At 45.0% G+C, this 16,123-nt stretch overlaps 1 protein-coding gene across 10 annotated transcripts in view; it reads right to left on the minus strand.

Annotated features, from left to right (window-relative positions):
- The window catches only part of raph1b (Ras association (RalGDS/AF-6) and pleckstrin homology domains 1b), a 38,181-nt gene that overhangs the window by 9,125 nt on the left and 12,933 nt on the right, over positions 1–16,123 (minus strand). For 5 of the 10 annotated variants that reach the window (XM_061715932.1, XM_061715930.1, XM_061715931.1 and 2 more), the window contains 7 exons: positions 7,586–7,705; positions 7,180–7,285; positions 6,908–7,099; positions 5,505–5,932; positions 4,819–4,905; positions 4,292–4,366; positions 366–443 (listed from right to left, as the gene is read on the minus strand). In XM_061715932.1, the coding sequence (XP_061571916.1) occupies positions 366–443; positions 4,292–4,366; positions 4,819–4,905; positions 5,505–5,932; positions 6,908–7,099; positions 7,180–7,285; positions 7,586–7,705 (1,086 nt within the window). The remainder of the gene's footprint in view (positions 1–365; positions 444–4,291; positions 4,367–4,818; positions 4,906–5,504; positions 5,933–6,907; positions 7,100–7,179; positions 7,286–7,585; positions 7,706–16,123) is intronic. The other 5 variants (XM_061715935.1, XM_061715936.1, XM_061715937.1 and 2 more) reach the window with 3 other exon arrangements.

Genomic DNA, 16,123 nt, shown 5'->3' on the forward strand with positions numbered 1-16,123 from the left:
ACACGAGGTGTCTTTCAGTGCTGCAGGGCACCTTGTTGTCCACTGACAATCCCCGTTTCTTTGGTTGCATCAGAGGAAATAACTTGTGCAGAATGTTCCTGCATTGTCTTTCAATCCACCCCCCCTCATCTTTTTCTGAAGACCGTCTCACCCCCCCTCCCTTCTTGGCGGATACACATATAATCAAACACTGCAATGACCTATTTTCTCTGCGCTCCACCGCCTCGCTGTGAATGAAGTTCACAAAGAAATGCAGCCGACTCCGAGATATGCCGAGACAGCGACTCTTATACGTCGGAGGGGCACGGTGGGAAACCGGGTCTTGGGTGGAGACCCGTGTTCACGACGTGTGGACGGGTTCCTACCTTTTTGACTTGTGCCTCCTTGATTTTCTCCAGGGCCACTCTGATCTTCTCTGCCTTCAGCTTGGCGGCTTGCTCCTCCTGAATGGACACAAAGGAAGCGTGATTGACGCAGCTGTCATTCGTAGAAAAGCTCCAGAACCAGAACTCATGCACGCGCCGTTTTTCACTTGCCATCGATGTCACGTGCAGATTAAATGTCCCCGTCGTTCTTACCTGCCCTCTCCAGCAAGATGCCATCACCTCCATTCTACAGGTTGTCTCTACCTCCACGTGTGCAGGTGGGTGTACGTACGAGAACGGTCAAATTAGACGTGACGATGGCGTGGTAACGCGGTTGGGACATCGGTCCGGCGTTCCCTTAAATATGGCGCTCCATTCACGATTTTGTAGGTTTTCACGCTGGATTCAAACGGCTTCCTTTGATGCTGCTATACAGCAGACGAGGAACAACGGGGGAAGAGCCCCGAAGGGGGAAAAGGCTGCAGATGAATGCGGGACTGGTTCAAAGAGCATGCTCGCTCTTCACCGGCGTGCCCGCCAGGGCACAACGACAATGTCAAAGAATGGAAAATATCGAGTTGCATCCATAATTCCAACTGGGGGGTGAAAAAAAGGAATCCTACCCCACCTTTAAAAGTTATTCCACTACGTTCCTGAGAAGAAAAATCACCCTTGCATCCAAACTTGTGATGGTGTGGCTCCACCAACGTCCACACGTGTGCTTGAGATGAGCACAATTTGATTAAACACTAGGAAGGGTGATGCCCCTCCCCCCGCTGGCAGCCTCCCACCCTCTCTTCCTGCTTCCTCCCCTCTTCGTCACACGCTTCCTCTCCTCAGAGCAGACGCAGGGGTTTGGGAGCATGCCCAATCGATGGAGCTTAATCCCCTCAAAAATAGTGGAGTCGAGGCCCGGCCAACCAGCGAGCAACTTCCACAGGACCTGTCGGCCAATCAGAGCGAGGGGTTGGACCGTGACTGACTCGGGTCCTGAAGCTAAACTACAGTGGCAGGGACGGCGAGGGGAACTGGCTTGAATGAGATGCTGAGGTGCTGAATATTTCAAGTCTGCACGTATGCACGAGTGTTTGTGTTCAGAGACGGGTGAGGGGTTTTACAACCTCTTATCTCAAGAACACCCCCCTCCTCCCTTTGACCCAGACTACCTTTTCCACATGACCAACTTCAAGTAACACACACATTAATACAATCAAACCAAGAGTCACTTTGGTCAAGGCTAAGTGGCAGGCTTTTAGTCACTGGAGTGGAAGAGTGTGTGTGTTTGTGAGAGGAATCTAGAGGAGGTCAGAGGAGCTGTGCAGATTCCAGTCCCGAGTCAGACTTGGTCACGGTATATAAGGAACCACATGGGGTCTTGTGTGTCACCTCCACATCTCATTCTCCCCACACACACACACGCGTGCTTTTATCAGACATTAATCTGATTCCTATTCTTCAGACGTTTTCCTCACTCAGCCGACTTTAAAAAGGCTCTTCTGCCTGGTGGGAAAAAAAAATCTTGGCACCCTCTGCCTTTGATGTCTTTGCGCTCTCTCCCAGCCTCGCTTCCCAGACACCCGTGCACATTCAGTATTCTGATTTGTGACTGCGGCTCGCCGGCTTCCATTGAAAGCGGAGCACAAACATCCCTCGCAGCCGCTGCACAGTGGTCCCTCTCCAATGCACTCTTTGAGAAGTATTTATGCGCTTTCTGCAGACGCAGACCGACCGAGAGCCGAGATGCCAGAAACCGACAAATTAATTCCATTGTTTTGCTGAAGAAAGGCAAAAAAGGTAAAATGATGGCTCTGCAGAAATTAACATCCCCAATTGAAAGAGTTCAGGAAACAAGTCTTTTCCCGTGCTTGCTCCTATATGAAAAATGTGGGTGTTTATGAGCTCTTTTAGAGGATTTTTACTGGAAAATAAAAGCAGTTTCCAAAGATTTATCCTGAAGCACGACCTCCAACTCACAGAAAAGCAGCAACTCTTAAAACCAGAGAAGCCAAACCTCAATAAAGCACTTGCCGTTTTAATTCCAAGCTGTAAAACCGCTTATGAACAATAAACTTCCTGTTGATTAATCCAAACTTTGTTGAAGCCTTAACTGCATAAAGCTCCCAAGCTCATTTCTTAATGGAAAAAGAAATCAAATCAAAAGCCGTAGAGAGAAAAAGTGAATTAAAACAGATCACATGCAACTGAAAACTACACGTGAAAGCACGTAGAAACCAGGACTAAGTACCTAATTTATGTGAGGAAAAAATGGAAAGGGGGAAAAATCCATTCTGTTACGCTTGTCTTATGGGATATACGTCCTTGTTCATTCTAAAAAATAAATCAATAAATAGCAAATGCTTTAAAATGATTAAAATACGACTGATGCCAGCAATGTGTGGAGCTGTTGTGCAACAGTCGTAAAAGATGCTCCAATGCCAACTTTTGAGATTTGTGACTGCCATTATTCAAAACGAGAACTTGCCCAATTGCTTTTGCACTAATTTCAGTCAAACATTGGCTTTAAATGTGAATATTTCTCTTTACTTATTCACAAAAACAGACCAGGGGCCTCATTTATAAAGCTTACGTGCGCACAAAACAGGGCTTGAAAGATGCGCACGCCACCTTCTACGCAAAGGTTGGGATTAAAAAAGCTGGCAGTGTTATAGATCCATGTGTTCCGTAAGTGAGCCATTACGCCTGTATTTGCAGTAGGTACTACGTTCATATATCATACTTTCATCTTTAAATGGTATAGAGTGGTGAATAGCACCAGACTGATTATTTATCGTGACAAGGTGTGTAACAATCAGTCCAATTGCTGAGTAAGAATTTAAATTGCGTGGTGACAGCCGTGCGTAATGCTGCACAATGGATATGCTGGCACTGCTTGAGGATCACGTAAATGGATCAGGATGGTCAGGATGCTCTTTCCAGCGGGAATTAGCCGACAGGTATGTGTTTGATTACCAATAAATAATGTTACATGTTCTGCCTAAAGCCCCTTTGAGGTACGATATAATATCTACATTCCGTCTTTAGGTCTGGGATATCACAGCCGTCACTGAGCACTATAAAGCCAGCCGTTTTGGATGGCATTATTAAAATGACCAGTCGATAAATCCGGTTTCCTTTCACTGTGGGTGAACAGGCCAACATTAAAAGGCAATTTGCAGCAATGGCAGGTTTCCCAAATGTAATCGGTGCTATTGGCTGCACTCACATTGCTATAAGGGCTCTGAGCGAAAATGAATTTGTCTGTGTGAACCGTAAAAATTTGCATTCAATAAATGTACAAATGTCATGAATGTACAAATGTACAAATGTCAATTGTGCCTCAAACATGGTTCTGACAAATTTAGTGGCACGGTGGCCAGGCTTGACACATGTCTCATTCATCCTGACGGACAGCAGTGTATAAAACAGACTGCAGGTGGCGCTGTGCATGATCAGCAGGCTCATTCATATGCAAATACAGTCATGAAGTAGTTTGCATTGACCATTCATGGTAGAAAGTGGGCGTGTAGAGGGCGGGATATGAGGCGAATTCACCTGCGCAACCTTCCAGGTTAACTGTGATTTATAAAGAGAACATTGCGTGCAGATGTGCGTGCACACGGTTTTATAAATCAGGATTTTTTTGTGCGCACGCCATTTTCGGCTTTTGAACGCACGTACACTTCTAGTATAAATCCTACGCACTCTTTTATAAATGAGGCCCCAGGTCCTGATGGACGATGCAAATCCACCGCCAGACGTCGAAGTGAACATTATGCTGCTTCGAAAATGATCAGCTTTTTTAATTAGTTGGAGCGTGAGCATCTAAGATGATGGATTTTTCCACAAATAAAACATGCAAGAGCAGAAGAGAGGAGCAGCACACGCACACAAACACACCGTGATCAGCGAGTGTGTGAGAAAATCACCTTGGTCAGGAGGTGAGAAGGCTTTCCAGCTATGCTTTTCAGAATGAGCGAGGTTTCTCGGTCCAGATAGGAATGCTTGGGTGAGGAGAGGAGAGGAGCAGTGGAGGAGAGAACATATAGAGAAGTCAGTGCCAGATGATTCTCTGAAGCGTATTAATCGCAGGCGTGTTGATCTTTTCTTTTCTGTATTTATTTGAAAACAAAAAAGCGTGGAAGCGAGAGAAGGGTCCATAAATGCAGCACTCAGTGGTTGTCAATAGCTGCAGCTGTGGGTAAAGAAGCAATGATTGTAAAAGTACTGAAGATATACTGAAGACAACATCATTGAAAATGGGCTGGAGTATATTCTTCCATCTGGATATTAAACATAAATAATCAGGAGCCAACACACTCATGACTGCACGTTAAAATGAAAATATAATCAAACTCTTGCAAAAAAGTTTAATATTACAAGTAAATACAAAAAAATGGCTCACACTGAATGCAGCCTCTCATGCACACATGCAAGCTCGCACACATGCACTTACAGTGGCTCGATCCACTTCACCGTCCTGTGAGGTGAAGTCAAGCTGCCGCCTGGCCGGCTTACCGTTGGCCCGTCGCATCGTGACATGCTGGGAAAGGTGCAGGCGGGGTGTGTGTGTGTGGAAAAGAGGCCGGTGATATAAGAGAGGATGCAAACACAGACAAAATAAAACACATGCAAAGGGCGACCAAAGGACGTGCAGTATTTTACTGCAGCCGTTTAACGCTTCAAAAGTTCTCGACAAGCATAAGCGGAGATTCGCTGCATCTAAAGCAGGTTAAACACATCTTAACGACACTTTAGGGAATCATTTGCTTTTGTTAGAGAGCAAGTATGCTTAGCTAGTTAACAGAGGGGTTAAGAGGGTAGGTGTTAACATTGCAATTCGGAAAATTTACGATTGCAATGTGTTTAATGATGTCATCCAATGCACTTCAGACAGGCTGCTCTGTGTAAACATGCAGGTGTTGCTTGGATTAGGGTCAATTAGGCTGATGAGGCAATTAGGCAGATTCAGAAACTGGACTGAGCCAACCACTTACTCACAAAATTCACTTACCATCACATCTCATGGATTATTTCCCATAATCAGGCCCACAAACACGAATTCAAACTAATAATACTACAGTATGTCTACTTCTGAGGTATCATTGGTACGTGCTTTGTGGGTTCCTGAGTCAGTTTTACCTCTGTACTGGCCTGGTTTGGTCCCGGTGTTCCAGAGCTGCTCTGGCCGTCCACCTCTCCCCCCATTAGTGCTTTATCCGTGTCCAGGGAGTCCATGCTGGACGCCGAGGCGCACGCCGAGTTCACACTGGACCGCTGAGACGCCGCCTCCTGCTCGCTCACCGTGCCCACCGAACCCGTCCGTCGGTGTTGCCCTACGCCGGTGGAACCCGACGAGGGCCGCCGGAGGGTGGTGGAGGACACCGACGATGAGGAGGAGGAGGATGAAGAGGACGTCTGGCGTGCTGCTTCATCCATGCTGAGAGAGGCCTTCTCCAGCTGAGAGGTGATGTCATCCAGGGAGATGTTGGAGGCCGCGGGCCGAGCGCCGACGCTGCCGCCTCGGACCGTGTTGGCGGGCGATGCTCGGGTACTGCTGCTAGTGCTTCCTGTTGTTGTTCAAAGTATTTTTATTAGTTTTTTTTTTTTTTTTAATTGTACAAGATAAAATTTGATGTGCATTTCAATACATTTCAACACAATCCCACCCCATTGTACCACCACACGTCCACATTACATCACGGGTTCAGCAGTAAACCTGATATTTGATTTTGAACAAACAAACAAAACACAAATTAAGTTAACGAAACAAAAATAAGAAAGACAAAAAAAAGGGAAAGGAAAGAGAAGGAGGGGTTATATCTATACATTGGAAATTTCTGAGGCATCTATCTTTTCAACCTGATCTAGAACTGGTTGCCATATAGAATAGAAGTTGATGGCACAGCCTTTTGTAACATATCAGATCTTTTCTAAAGTCCGATCTCTGATCCATTGACTTAACGTTGGAGGAGCAATATGAGCCTTCTAGCCAGTAACATGGCAAAGGCTATCATGTTTTTGCCATGATGAGTGGGGCAGAAGCCCTGCGGTACTACAGCAAATACTGCTATTATGGCAAGAGGTTCTATGGGTATTCCTAGCCGCTCAGAAAATAATTTGAATATAGGTTGCCAAAACTCTGTTCATTTTGGGCAGAGCCACAACATATAGGATAAAGTGGCTGTTGCTGTTCCACAGTGGTCACAGTTAGGATCAATATTTGGTGTTATTTTTGCCAATTTTGATTTAGACCAATGTAGCCTATGTACAATTTTGAACTGTGTTACCTTATGTCTTAAGCAAATTGAGGATGAGTGTATCCTATCTAATGTGGAGTCTAATACATCCTCATTAAGTTCTATGCCTAATTCTTCTTCCCATTGGCTTTTCAAACGTGTCAGAGGTTCTAAATTATGGGTTCTGTTGGGAAAGTTTAAAGGAAAAACTGTGAATATGACTTTATTTAACTGTGAAGGGGTAAAAAATTAACAATATGACCATTTTCAAATGAAACAGCGGACTAAATGGATGTAATTGTGCACCTCCACTGCTCCCCCCTCCGCTGGTGCCGGTGTGCTTGGTGCTGGCGCTGCGCCCTCCAAGGGCCTTCTGCTGGCCTTTCTGGCCACGAGACACTGAGTTTGGTTTGGAGATGGTGCTGAGCTCCTGCTCGATGGAGCACAGGTCGGCCATCAGGGCGTCCAGGTCCACCGTGTCTCCTTGGTTCAACGCCTCTGCAGAGGGCAAAGGACGGATGTTGAGAGCAACGTAATGGAGGGATGGTTAAATACTCTGTGAGGAGATGAAGTCTCACCATTTATGTTATACATTGAGAAGCGGTAGGAGAAGTTGGCCATGTTCGTCTCTTGCCGGAGAGGCGGCTTCTGCAGTGCTTTCTGTGGCTTGCCATCATCCAGACTCTGCGTTGCACACATGTAAGGTTCACTTATTCAGAAACCACACACACGTTCTGACATCAAGATGTGTCAAAGCAGGGGATCTGAACACCCATGTCTGTCTGCCAGACTGCTCAGTCTCTGCACACACATACACATTGTAGAGTGAAGGGTGGGAGACGGGGTTGCTAGGATACAGAGACAGGATTAGCAGTGTTAAGGTTGCCATGGATACAGCCTCGTCCATCTTTGTCTCTGCTCTTCTACCTGTGTGATTCGGTTTCTGCGTAAGCCCACCAACCCTCCTCGTGTGTTTGTGTTAACCTGCGTGAGCTTGTCCAGCTCGCCCAGCCAGGCGCCAAACATCTTGTCCAGGTCCTGGTCCTCCTTGTCGCTGTCCTCCTCCGCCCCGTGATCCAGCTCATCGTCTGACACCTGCTCCATCTGCACACGTGAAAAAACAGGAGGACAATAAATGATGAATGACTCTACAGGTACAAAAATGGACATGCCAACAGAAATTATCTAAATGTTAGAACCAAAAAAAAATAAAAATGCAGCTCAGCTCGTGCCATCCTCGCTGCCTGTTGCCATGACAACTGCTCATAGACCCCTAGTGGGAACCTTGTGCTGTGACATCAACGAGTGCCCTGCAATGTGTCATGTGCTGTGCACCAGACACACCCAACCCCTCTACTTTTACTTTAAGATGCAACAGAAGGAAAACGAGTGAAAAGAGGAGGACATGACTATAGGATTTCAGAAATACCCTTACATCCAAACGTAAATAACTGAGTCAGTGCCACATCAGGGATGGCATAATAAAAACCACACACTCAATGTCTGAAACTGTATCATGCCACTATCATTTAGTTGATGGTTGATGACGCAGCATGCTGGCAGAGCTTCTCTCGGTCAAAGGTGATGGCAGAGCGCCCTCTAGTGGACGTACAGGAAAACTACACGGTTCCTACAAGCAGCCTTTGGCCTGATTGACACAAGTTCAGCATTTTATATTTAGTTATATAACCAAAGAGGTGATGAATTATATCAAAAGAAGCAGGTAGGTGTGTAATAATGCATAAAAAGCTGACATCAGCAGCATCCAACTGCTTTTAGTTTAAAAAAGTCTCACTCCTCTGTGATACTAAGATATTAAATTCCATCCGTGATGGAATTCAAATAACATCAAGTACTTTGAATATATGAACTCAAAAGAAAAAATGCAGGCACTCTTTACTTTGAATACATGTCTGAAAAGCTAAGTATCAAACTCAAAACAGAATGAAAGAAAGACATAACAGACTGGACTTCAAGAACATTGCAAAAGAGTCTCAATGCCACGACGCGTCACGAGCTGCAGCCTTGATGTGGCGCTGATGTCTCCTCTCTTTCACCCCGTGTCTTCATAAGATCTCAGTGAAAGCTGAGGGTGGTGATTTGATTTGCACATCCTGCTAGAACCGAAGCCGGAGGAATGAATAAATTCACAGGAATGCCAGCATGCACCGCGGAGGAACGGTTATCTAATCTGCTCATGTATTTGTCAAGTGGAAGGAAAGCATGATGAAGCACAGCCGCAGTCATGCCTGTGATGCCTGGTGAGATGCCAGAGGAAGTGCAGAGTGCCCAAACGCACTTCTAAACCTAACATACAAGGAGAGAAATATCACAATGTAGTCACTTTGGATAATAAACAAACTGAGCCTTTTCTTTGTACAGCGCTGTTACAGTCCAGTCAGCTAAAGCCCTCCTGATCTCCACACTATATGGTGTCAGTCACTAGTGGGGACTGTACCAAACCAGGATTAACCCTGCAGATGACCCCTGTTCTTTTGATCTAAAGAAACGTCCACGTTTGGCTTGATGTGTATGAGAGATTTCGTCTGACTGAAAACTTGAGAAGCAATTTAAAAAGTCATGTTCCGCTTTCAAAAAGTGATGAAAGCTGATCAACTAAAGCAGCAGCTGAAATGCAAACCCATATGCCACAGCAGCGGCAGTGAAAACCGGTCAACTGAAGCCAGCTGAGGGCACTTCTTACAGTGTTTCATTACGGCCTTGCTGATGGATAGCTTCCTGCTTTGCACGCTCACTCAACACGAGGATTTCGGCCTGTCATAATCCCTCACGATGGTGGAGTCTATGCGACCTAAAATTAAAAGTCGCCAAAATCCACACGCATGTGTTTGAAATCAGACCCGCGCTTGCATAAATGTGTTTGTTAAGTCCGGACAGGAAATAGCCTGGATGTGCGGGATTCTTCATTTCCCCGATGACCCACTCCGTGTCAGGAAACTCCAGCTGTCCGTCCGTCGGTTTTATCCATGTCACTAACTGGGAATGGGAGGGCGGAGGAGTTCAGGGTGCTGAAAATGAGATCCAGACTCTGCCGCCCTTACATTTAACCCGCTCCATCTCTCAGAAAAAGCCCGGTGGTTTGCTGATTTACGGAGACGTTATCATTACTCCATTTGGCTCCACTTACATGTGGCTCCACATTGGTCACAGGCGTCTATTTGTGCCGTCCGCAGCTTTAAAATATGTTCATTCCCGCTGCTGCAAGGTATGACATCACAGCTGGCTGGAGGCAGACAGAAGAGAAGACTAATGTTCTCTCTCCGACGGGCCTATATTTGTCAAAACATAACTCAGTGCAGTATAACTCTAATGTCTTTGTTTCAAACTTTTCCGCCTGGGTAGGAAAGTCAAAATCGATGCAAAGAGAATGAAAATGAAGGAAAAAATAAAAATAAATAAAAGGCAAAATGATGCACTCCCATAAACCAGCCAGGTGCTGGTGTCACTTTAATGGAATCACAGCCTCAGCAAGAGATCCTGCTGCAGGTTTAAGTGAATTACCACCTGAGGCCCTACTCTTAAGCTTACAGAGCCTGACCTGGCAGAGACGCCCAGAAAGGAGGGAGCTGGATTTGTACCACAAACCGAATGCCCTTTTCCCTCCTGATGCCTCCATCTCGTCCACGCATGACGAGCATTCATCTGCCTCCTGCGTCCGCCGGGTCCAGGCTAAAAGATTAAAGGTCAGGGGCCTTCCCAGTGGAGCGTTCTTCTGTCGTCACCCCTCCCCTTCACCCTTTCATTCAACAAATACAGTTATCTTTGATATTACAGCACTGGGAAAGAGAACCGAGGAAAGTTCAAGCCTCACAAACCGAGGACTATTAAAAGAGGAAAACAACTTAACCTTTAAGTAAATTGACTGAACGTTTCCTTGAACAAGCTTAAAAAAAAGATGCAGCTGCACAAATGCACTCCATTTACCGATGAAAACTGCAAAAATATGACCAGGAGGAGGGCAGCTGCTTTGGTGTAAAGCAAAGGAAATGATGCTCTAAAGGAGAAGAAATGAAGTGTATGGCACACATGATGATGAAGAATCAAAGAGCCGCTTGTTTGTGTAGTTTACAGGTTAATTTAGAAGCAGAAGCTCCACAATAAAAAGGCCAAAGGAGGTCAACTATGCAGTTTACTGCAAAGCAAACAGTGTAGCAAGTAGGGGTGGGCAAAAATATTGATACGGCAATATATCGCGATACATAGTCTCCCGATACGATATCGATATTCAATGTATGTATCGCGATATATTGCCGTATCAATATTTTTGCTCACCCCTAGCTGCACTTTATTTTGTGATTTCAGTGTGGGTGAGACACTGCATTTTATTTTTGTCATTTTAAGTCAGGGGCAAGTAGCTGTACTTTATTTTGTGATTTCAGTGTGGGTGAGACACTGCATTTTATTTTTGTCATTTTAAGTCAGGGGCAAGTAGCTGTACTGTATTTTTGTGATTTCAATTTCAGTGTGGGTGAGACACTGCATTTTATTTTGAGTATTTTGTATCTAAGAATAATGCATACACTGTGTTTTTTCATGCAAATATGTTGCATAATTAAAATGGAAAGTTTGAATTACATTGTTTTGACTGTCCAATGCATTATCACTATCCTCTGATGTACATATATACAACTTGGATTTTAAGATGTGTAATGCATTTTTAAATTTTTCGGTGAACTATGTAGAATATCGCGATATATCGCATAATCGGGATATCGCAATTTGCATCGTATCGTGGCTCAAGTATCGTGATGCGTATCGTATCGTGAGGTCCTTCCCAATACCCACCCCTAGTAGCAAGTGGATATTTTAACATGCAGCCAATGGGAATGAAGCCCTGCAATAGTACTGAGGAGGTGACCAGTGATCTGTGGGAGTGGAGGGGGGGTATGGAGAAGAAGATGCAAAAGGTGATTTAAACATTTTAACCCCTTTATGAATGACTGGGAAATATGAAAACACAAAGGATGTAATCAAACTCCGAAGAGCAGCAGACCTTAAGGAGGATGCAACTTTAATGAAAAAGGTTAAAGAACTTTTTAAAAGGGCAACTCAGGTACAGGCAGAATATGAGCTGGGAGACGCTTTTATTCTGAAAGGTTACATATCATTTCTTATATGCAAATCTAGACTAGTCTAATCAAATTTGACCCCTAGGGCTTGAATGGAGTTATGTCATGAGGGCTGCTGATGCATCTTTTAAAAAAAAAAAAGGTACATGATGAAGTTTGCATGATCTTCTGCAGGAAAACAATCCACAAATGACTAAAGGACTGAAAGAAAGCACAGCAAACATCTGGTACCGAGGAGGTGGGAGGAGGAAGACGATGGCGAGGAAGACGTGTCTATCTTTAGCCGTTCGGTTCAAAGAGTTTCAGGAGGGAAAAGAGAGCAGAATAAAGAAAGAGCGCTGCTTTTACAAAGACGGGAACTGTCTGACGTGCAGTATTTTGCAAAACTGATGAACAAATTATGAGCTGATTTTTAAAGTGTTGAGTTTTTAATCATCCAGCTGGCCACAAATAAATCAGCCTGATTTAGTCGCACCCTGCTGTGTCTTCATGAGAAAAAAAATAAATAAAAAATAGGCAGAGGATTGTTGCCTGAAAGATAAAGCCACACGAACTTGCTGACTTCTCGTCACATTTAAGATCATGTGACTTGGAATGACGGATACTGTCCGTGGGCTATATTCCCCTCACAATACGGCAGACATGACTTGAAAGCCTTGACAAGATAGTCAAGGTTAAGTTGCTGCGAATACCTTTAGGGAAAAGCAGCTTCAACTACATGTTAGTGATCAGACTGCTCCAAACATAGAAACAACCGGAGGAAAAGCATTAAGAACATGTTAAAGAAAGGCTAACTCGGGCTGGGACTTGCTGCTCTCTTCCTCCGTTACACCACAAAAAAAGGTTAGAAGAAAGAGAGGAAGAAAGACAAAGCCACACAAGTAATCTGGTTACAGCAGAATCGACAGAAAAGAGGGTGGCGTGACATCATAGGTCAGATTCAGTGTCTTTGGCTGGTTTCAAGTCATTTACATGATGCATTTGGTTCACATCTGCTAAATAAAAATACATTTTGTGATTCATCATAAGACAGAAATACTAGACATTCAAGTGGTGAACGGCTCTTAAATATACAAGTTACAAATAAATCTTTTCACATTTCAGACCCACAGGAAATAGGAGGGTAAGTATCTGGCATATGGCTGTAGCAGCGCACTATTGTAGCCAGATGCTCCTCGCTGAGTTAATGTTTCCATCAACTACTTCTAAATAGTCTATTTTTGGATTAAATACTCCACCTAGTCACATTTTGTGCAGTGACGACAGTAGAGGTTAATAAAAACACTCCTTTGGCTCTTGGGAAACATCAAGTCACACACACACACACACAAAAACCTTATGTTCAACATGTTCCTCTTCTCTTTTACAGCTCAAACATCAAGCACATTTATCCAGACTAAGAAAAGCCCATGCAGGGCATGCATTACCAGTAGATTGACGGAATGTCTGGGTTGGAGAAATCTTACCAGCGGCTGGAAGAGGCAGGTCTGAAGGACGGTACAGAGCCATTATTCACAGCAGCACAAGACGAGGCCTTGAGAACAAGAGTGATAGAGGCCAGGGTCTAGCGCAGTAGACGAAACCTTAGCTCCAGATATGTGTTGATCATCTCCAGAGGCATCTTTACACAACTAGTTGGATGTAAGACAATGGCAGGTAGGATGTACATGGAACCAAGCAGCTGGAATAGTGTGCAGGAACATCTGCACCGAGATGGGAGACACCTCCAAGAGTGGTGGAGAAAGATCCTGTGGGATTTTCAAATCCAGACTGATAAACTGGCGATAGCTAACCCAGCAGATGCTGCGGTGGTTGACAAACTCCCAAAGAAAGCAGCGGCGGTAGACGTAACAATCCCGAGAGATGGCAACATCAAGAAGAAGGAGCTTGAGAAGCTGGAAAAATGCCAAGGGTTGGACAAAAAAGCCTATGTTTTATTCCCTTGTGAATGTTGTTGTTAAGAATGTAAAATTAGTCTTAAATCTCAAAAGGTTAGAGACACTTTTTCGACCGGAGGTAGTGCAACAAGCTCCCACTAGGGCGGCGCCAGTCTACAAGTAGATTTTATACTGATGCTGTGGAGTCACCTGCTTCTGGAGAAATAATAAAAAAAGATGATGATTTGTCTCTTAAGACATTTGGTGCATTAGCAGGTCAGAATACTGCAGTTAACACCTGCTGTGACCACATCTTCCTGCACTCAACAAAGACTTCAAGCTTTAATCTCCAGGTAATGGGGAATATTTACTCCAATATAATGAGTATTGCTGCACATGACATTCTTCTGGCTGCTCTTTCATGCACACGTTCACACTTTGACACATTACATGGTGTGATTGTGAAGATTTGCATCCCTAAAGAGATGAAATTGTCACCTCATCTCCCCACATCTTCCTCATGTCAGCACATCGTGCGAGTGTCAAATCTGCCTCCGGCCCGACAGGCTGTGACTCACATGTGTCTGCTCGTCATCACGGCTCGCGTGGCCTATAAACTGAAACACTGAGAACCCAAGCTTCAAAATATCATAACATCCTGAATCCCACAGAAGCCGTATAAAACCAATCAGCACATATCTTGTAATTTTGGAGCAGTGAGACAGTCAGAATGAGGCAAAACCAGCCGCTTTTAAACGCGTAGTTCCCTCCCCGATATATGAAACGGATACTATCGCATCGGATGTATAAAAGCTAGTTATAATTTCCAGGCTCATGTTTGCAACACAGATGATTTTCTCATTTCCGGCGCCACTCATCCTGCCATCCCTGCTCCAATCAACACTGCAATCTCAATACTGGCATGAGGCAAGTTAGAAGTGTAAACAGGCAGCTGGCTCAGGATCAGTGCGTGCAAGTGGACAAGTGTAAACACAGGCGTAGCTATTCGACTAAAGTCCACTGTCAACAACGGTGTGGCTGCCCCAGCTGACCCGCACTAGCTGCTGATGTGACATCATAATCGAGTAGTAATCTTTCATAAAAGGAGGAAAAAATGTCAAGGCCGTGAAGAACGTATGCAACAAGTGAATCTTCAGCATAGAGCTTTCTGTAAGGCTATTTACAAAACCATAAACAAACACAGTGGACAAATCAAAACAGTGCTTCCATCGCCTGCTGTGGTGGGATTATCCGCTCACATCCGACACAGAAACATAAATAAAGATCACTGTTGCACTCAAATCTGCACAATATCATCCACTATTGCTATGTAGAGTCATCATGTCTGCCATATACACAGGATTATTTCACATGGAGGTCCTATTTGATCATTTTACGACAATATCTCCCTCCAGCTCAACCAAAAACGTTGTCTTTGTGATATATTGTCCAATGTTTTGCTGTTTTTTTTCTGCACTACTGTCATACTTTAAACCGTGTGCGAAAAATGCATTTACTTCTTTGTTGTGCGTGTTGCCTAATAGGTTTTGCACGTCAGGCCGCCGTAATAAAAAGTGGCATATGTCACATGGAAGGGAGGGACAAAGATGAGCTAGTTAAACAGAGCAGCAGCGGCGGAGGGATGATGGATGGACGCAATAATGGAAGAGCCGTGCAGGCTATTAGGTTGTGAGAAAGGAGGAGGGGCTGAGAGCCACAGCGACGGCTCCGGTGTCGTTAGTCGAGCCCAGGCAGCAGCCTGTGAGCAGAGGACCTCCACGCATATGGGTCCACAAACACATCGGGGTCCATTCAAGCGTGGCATGACACAGCAAGCACTGGCTTATGCAGCCAATTAGGAGGGAGGGGCAGAGAGAGAGGAAGAGGAGGATGTTAGAGGTGGACAGATGGAAGGGGAGGGGGTGTCGGGTTGAGAGAGGAAGAGCAGGGGAAACTGAGACAAGAAAGGAGACGGCGTGTGGAAATGCATGGTTACACTGGTGGGTGGTAAGTGTGAAGACTACGCAGCCATTGCCATGGCAACACATATGCGCACACACATATACACACTCTGATTTCCATGCAGCATGCTTCACAGACGAGCACGCCGCCATCACAAGGCCTCATTGTGAAGCCAGCCTGGACCCTAAGTAATGACTCAGGAGATATTTTTACAACCGTTTGTTCCTGAAACCACAGAGGGAGCGATCAGCTGACACTGCTGCCGATCTCCATAATCAATCAATATGGACATTTCAGAAGAAGAAGAAACCCAGATATAATCTGACCCTGTAAGAACGAGCTCTGTCTCTCTTTTTCACAGAGGATGCGTCAGCTTCCCTTCTCTCCCCCTCCATCCCTCCACCCCCAGGGCACCGGTCCAGATGTAAAATCAATAGTCTTGTACATTCCCTAAAGAGATCCGGTTACACACACACACACATAAAAGGGCTCAGGTGGTCTTGCTGCAGTGGATTTTGTACACACCCACACAAACTTTTGGACATGATGCAGCACTGCAGCAGCGGACGACACAGGCCGATGGTGAGGGGAGC

Source organism: Cololabis saira, chromosome 24 (assembly GCF_033807715.1).
Source record: "Cololabis saira isolate AMF1-May2022 chromosome 24, fColSai1.1, whole genome shotgun sequence".
Lineage (NCBI taxonomy): Eukaryota > Metazoa > Chordata > Actinopteri > Beloniformes > Belonidae > Cololabis > Cololabis saira.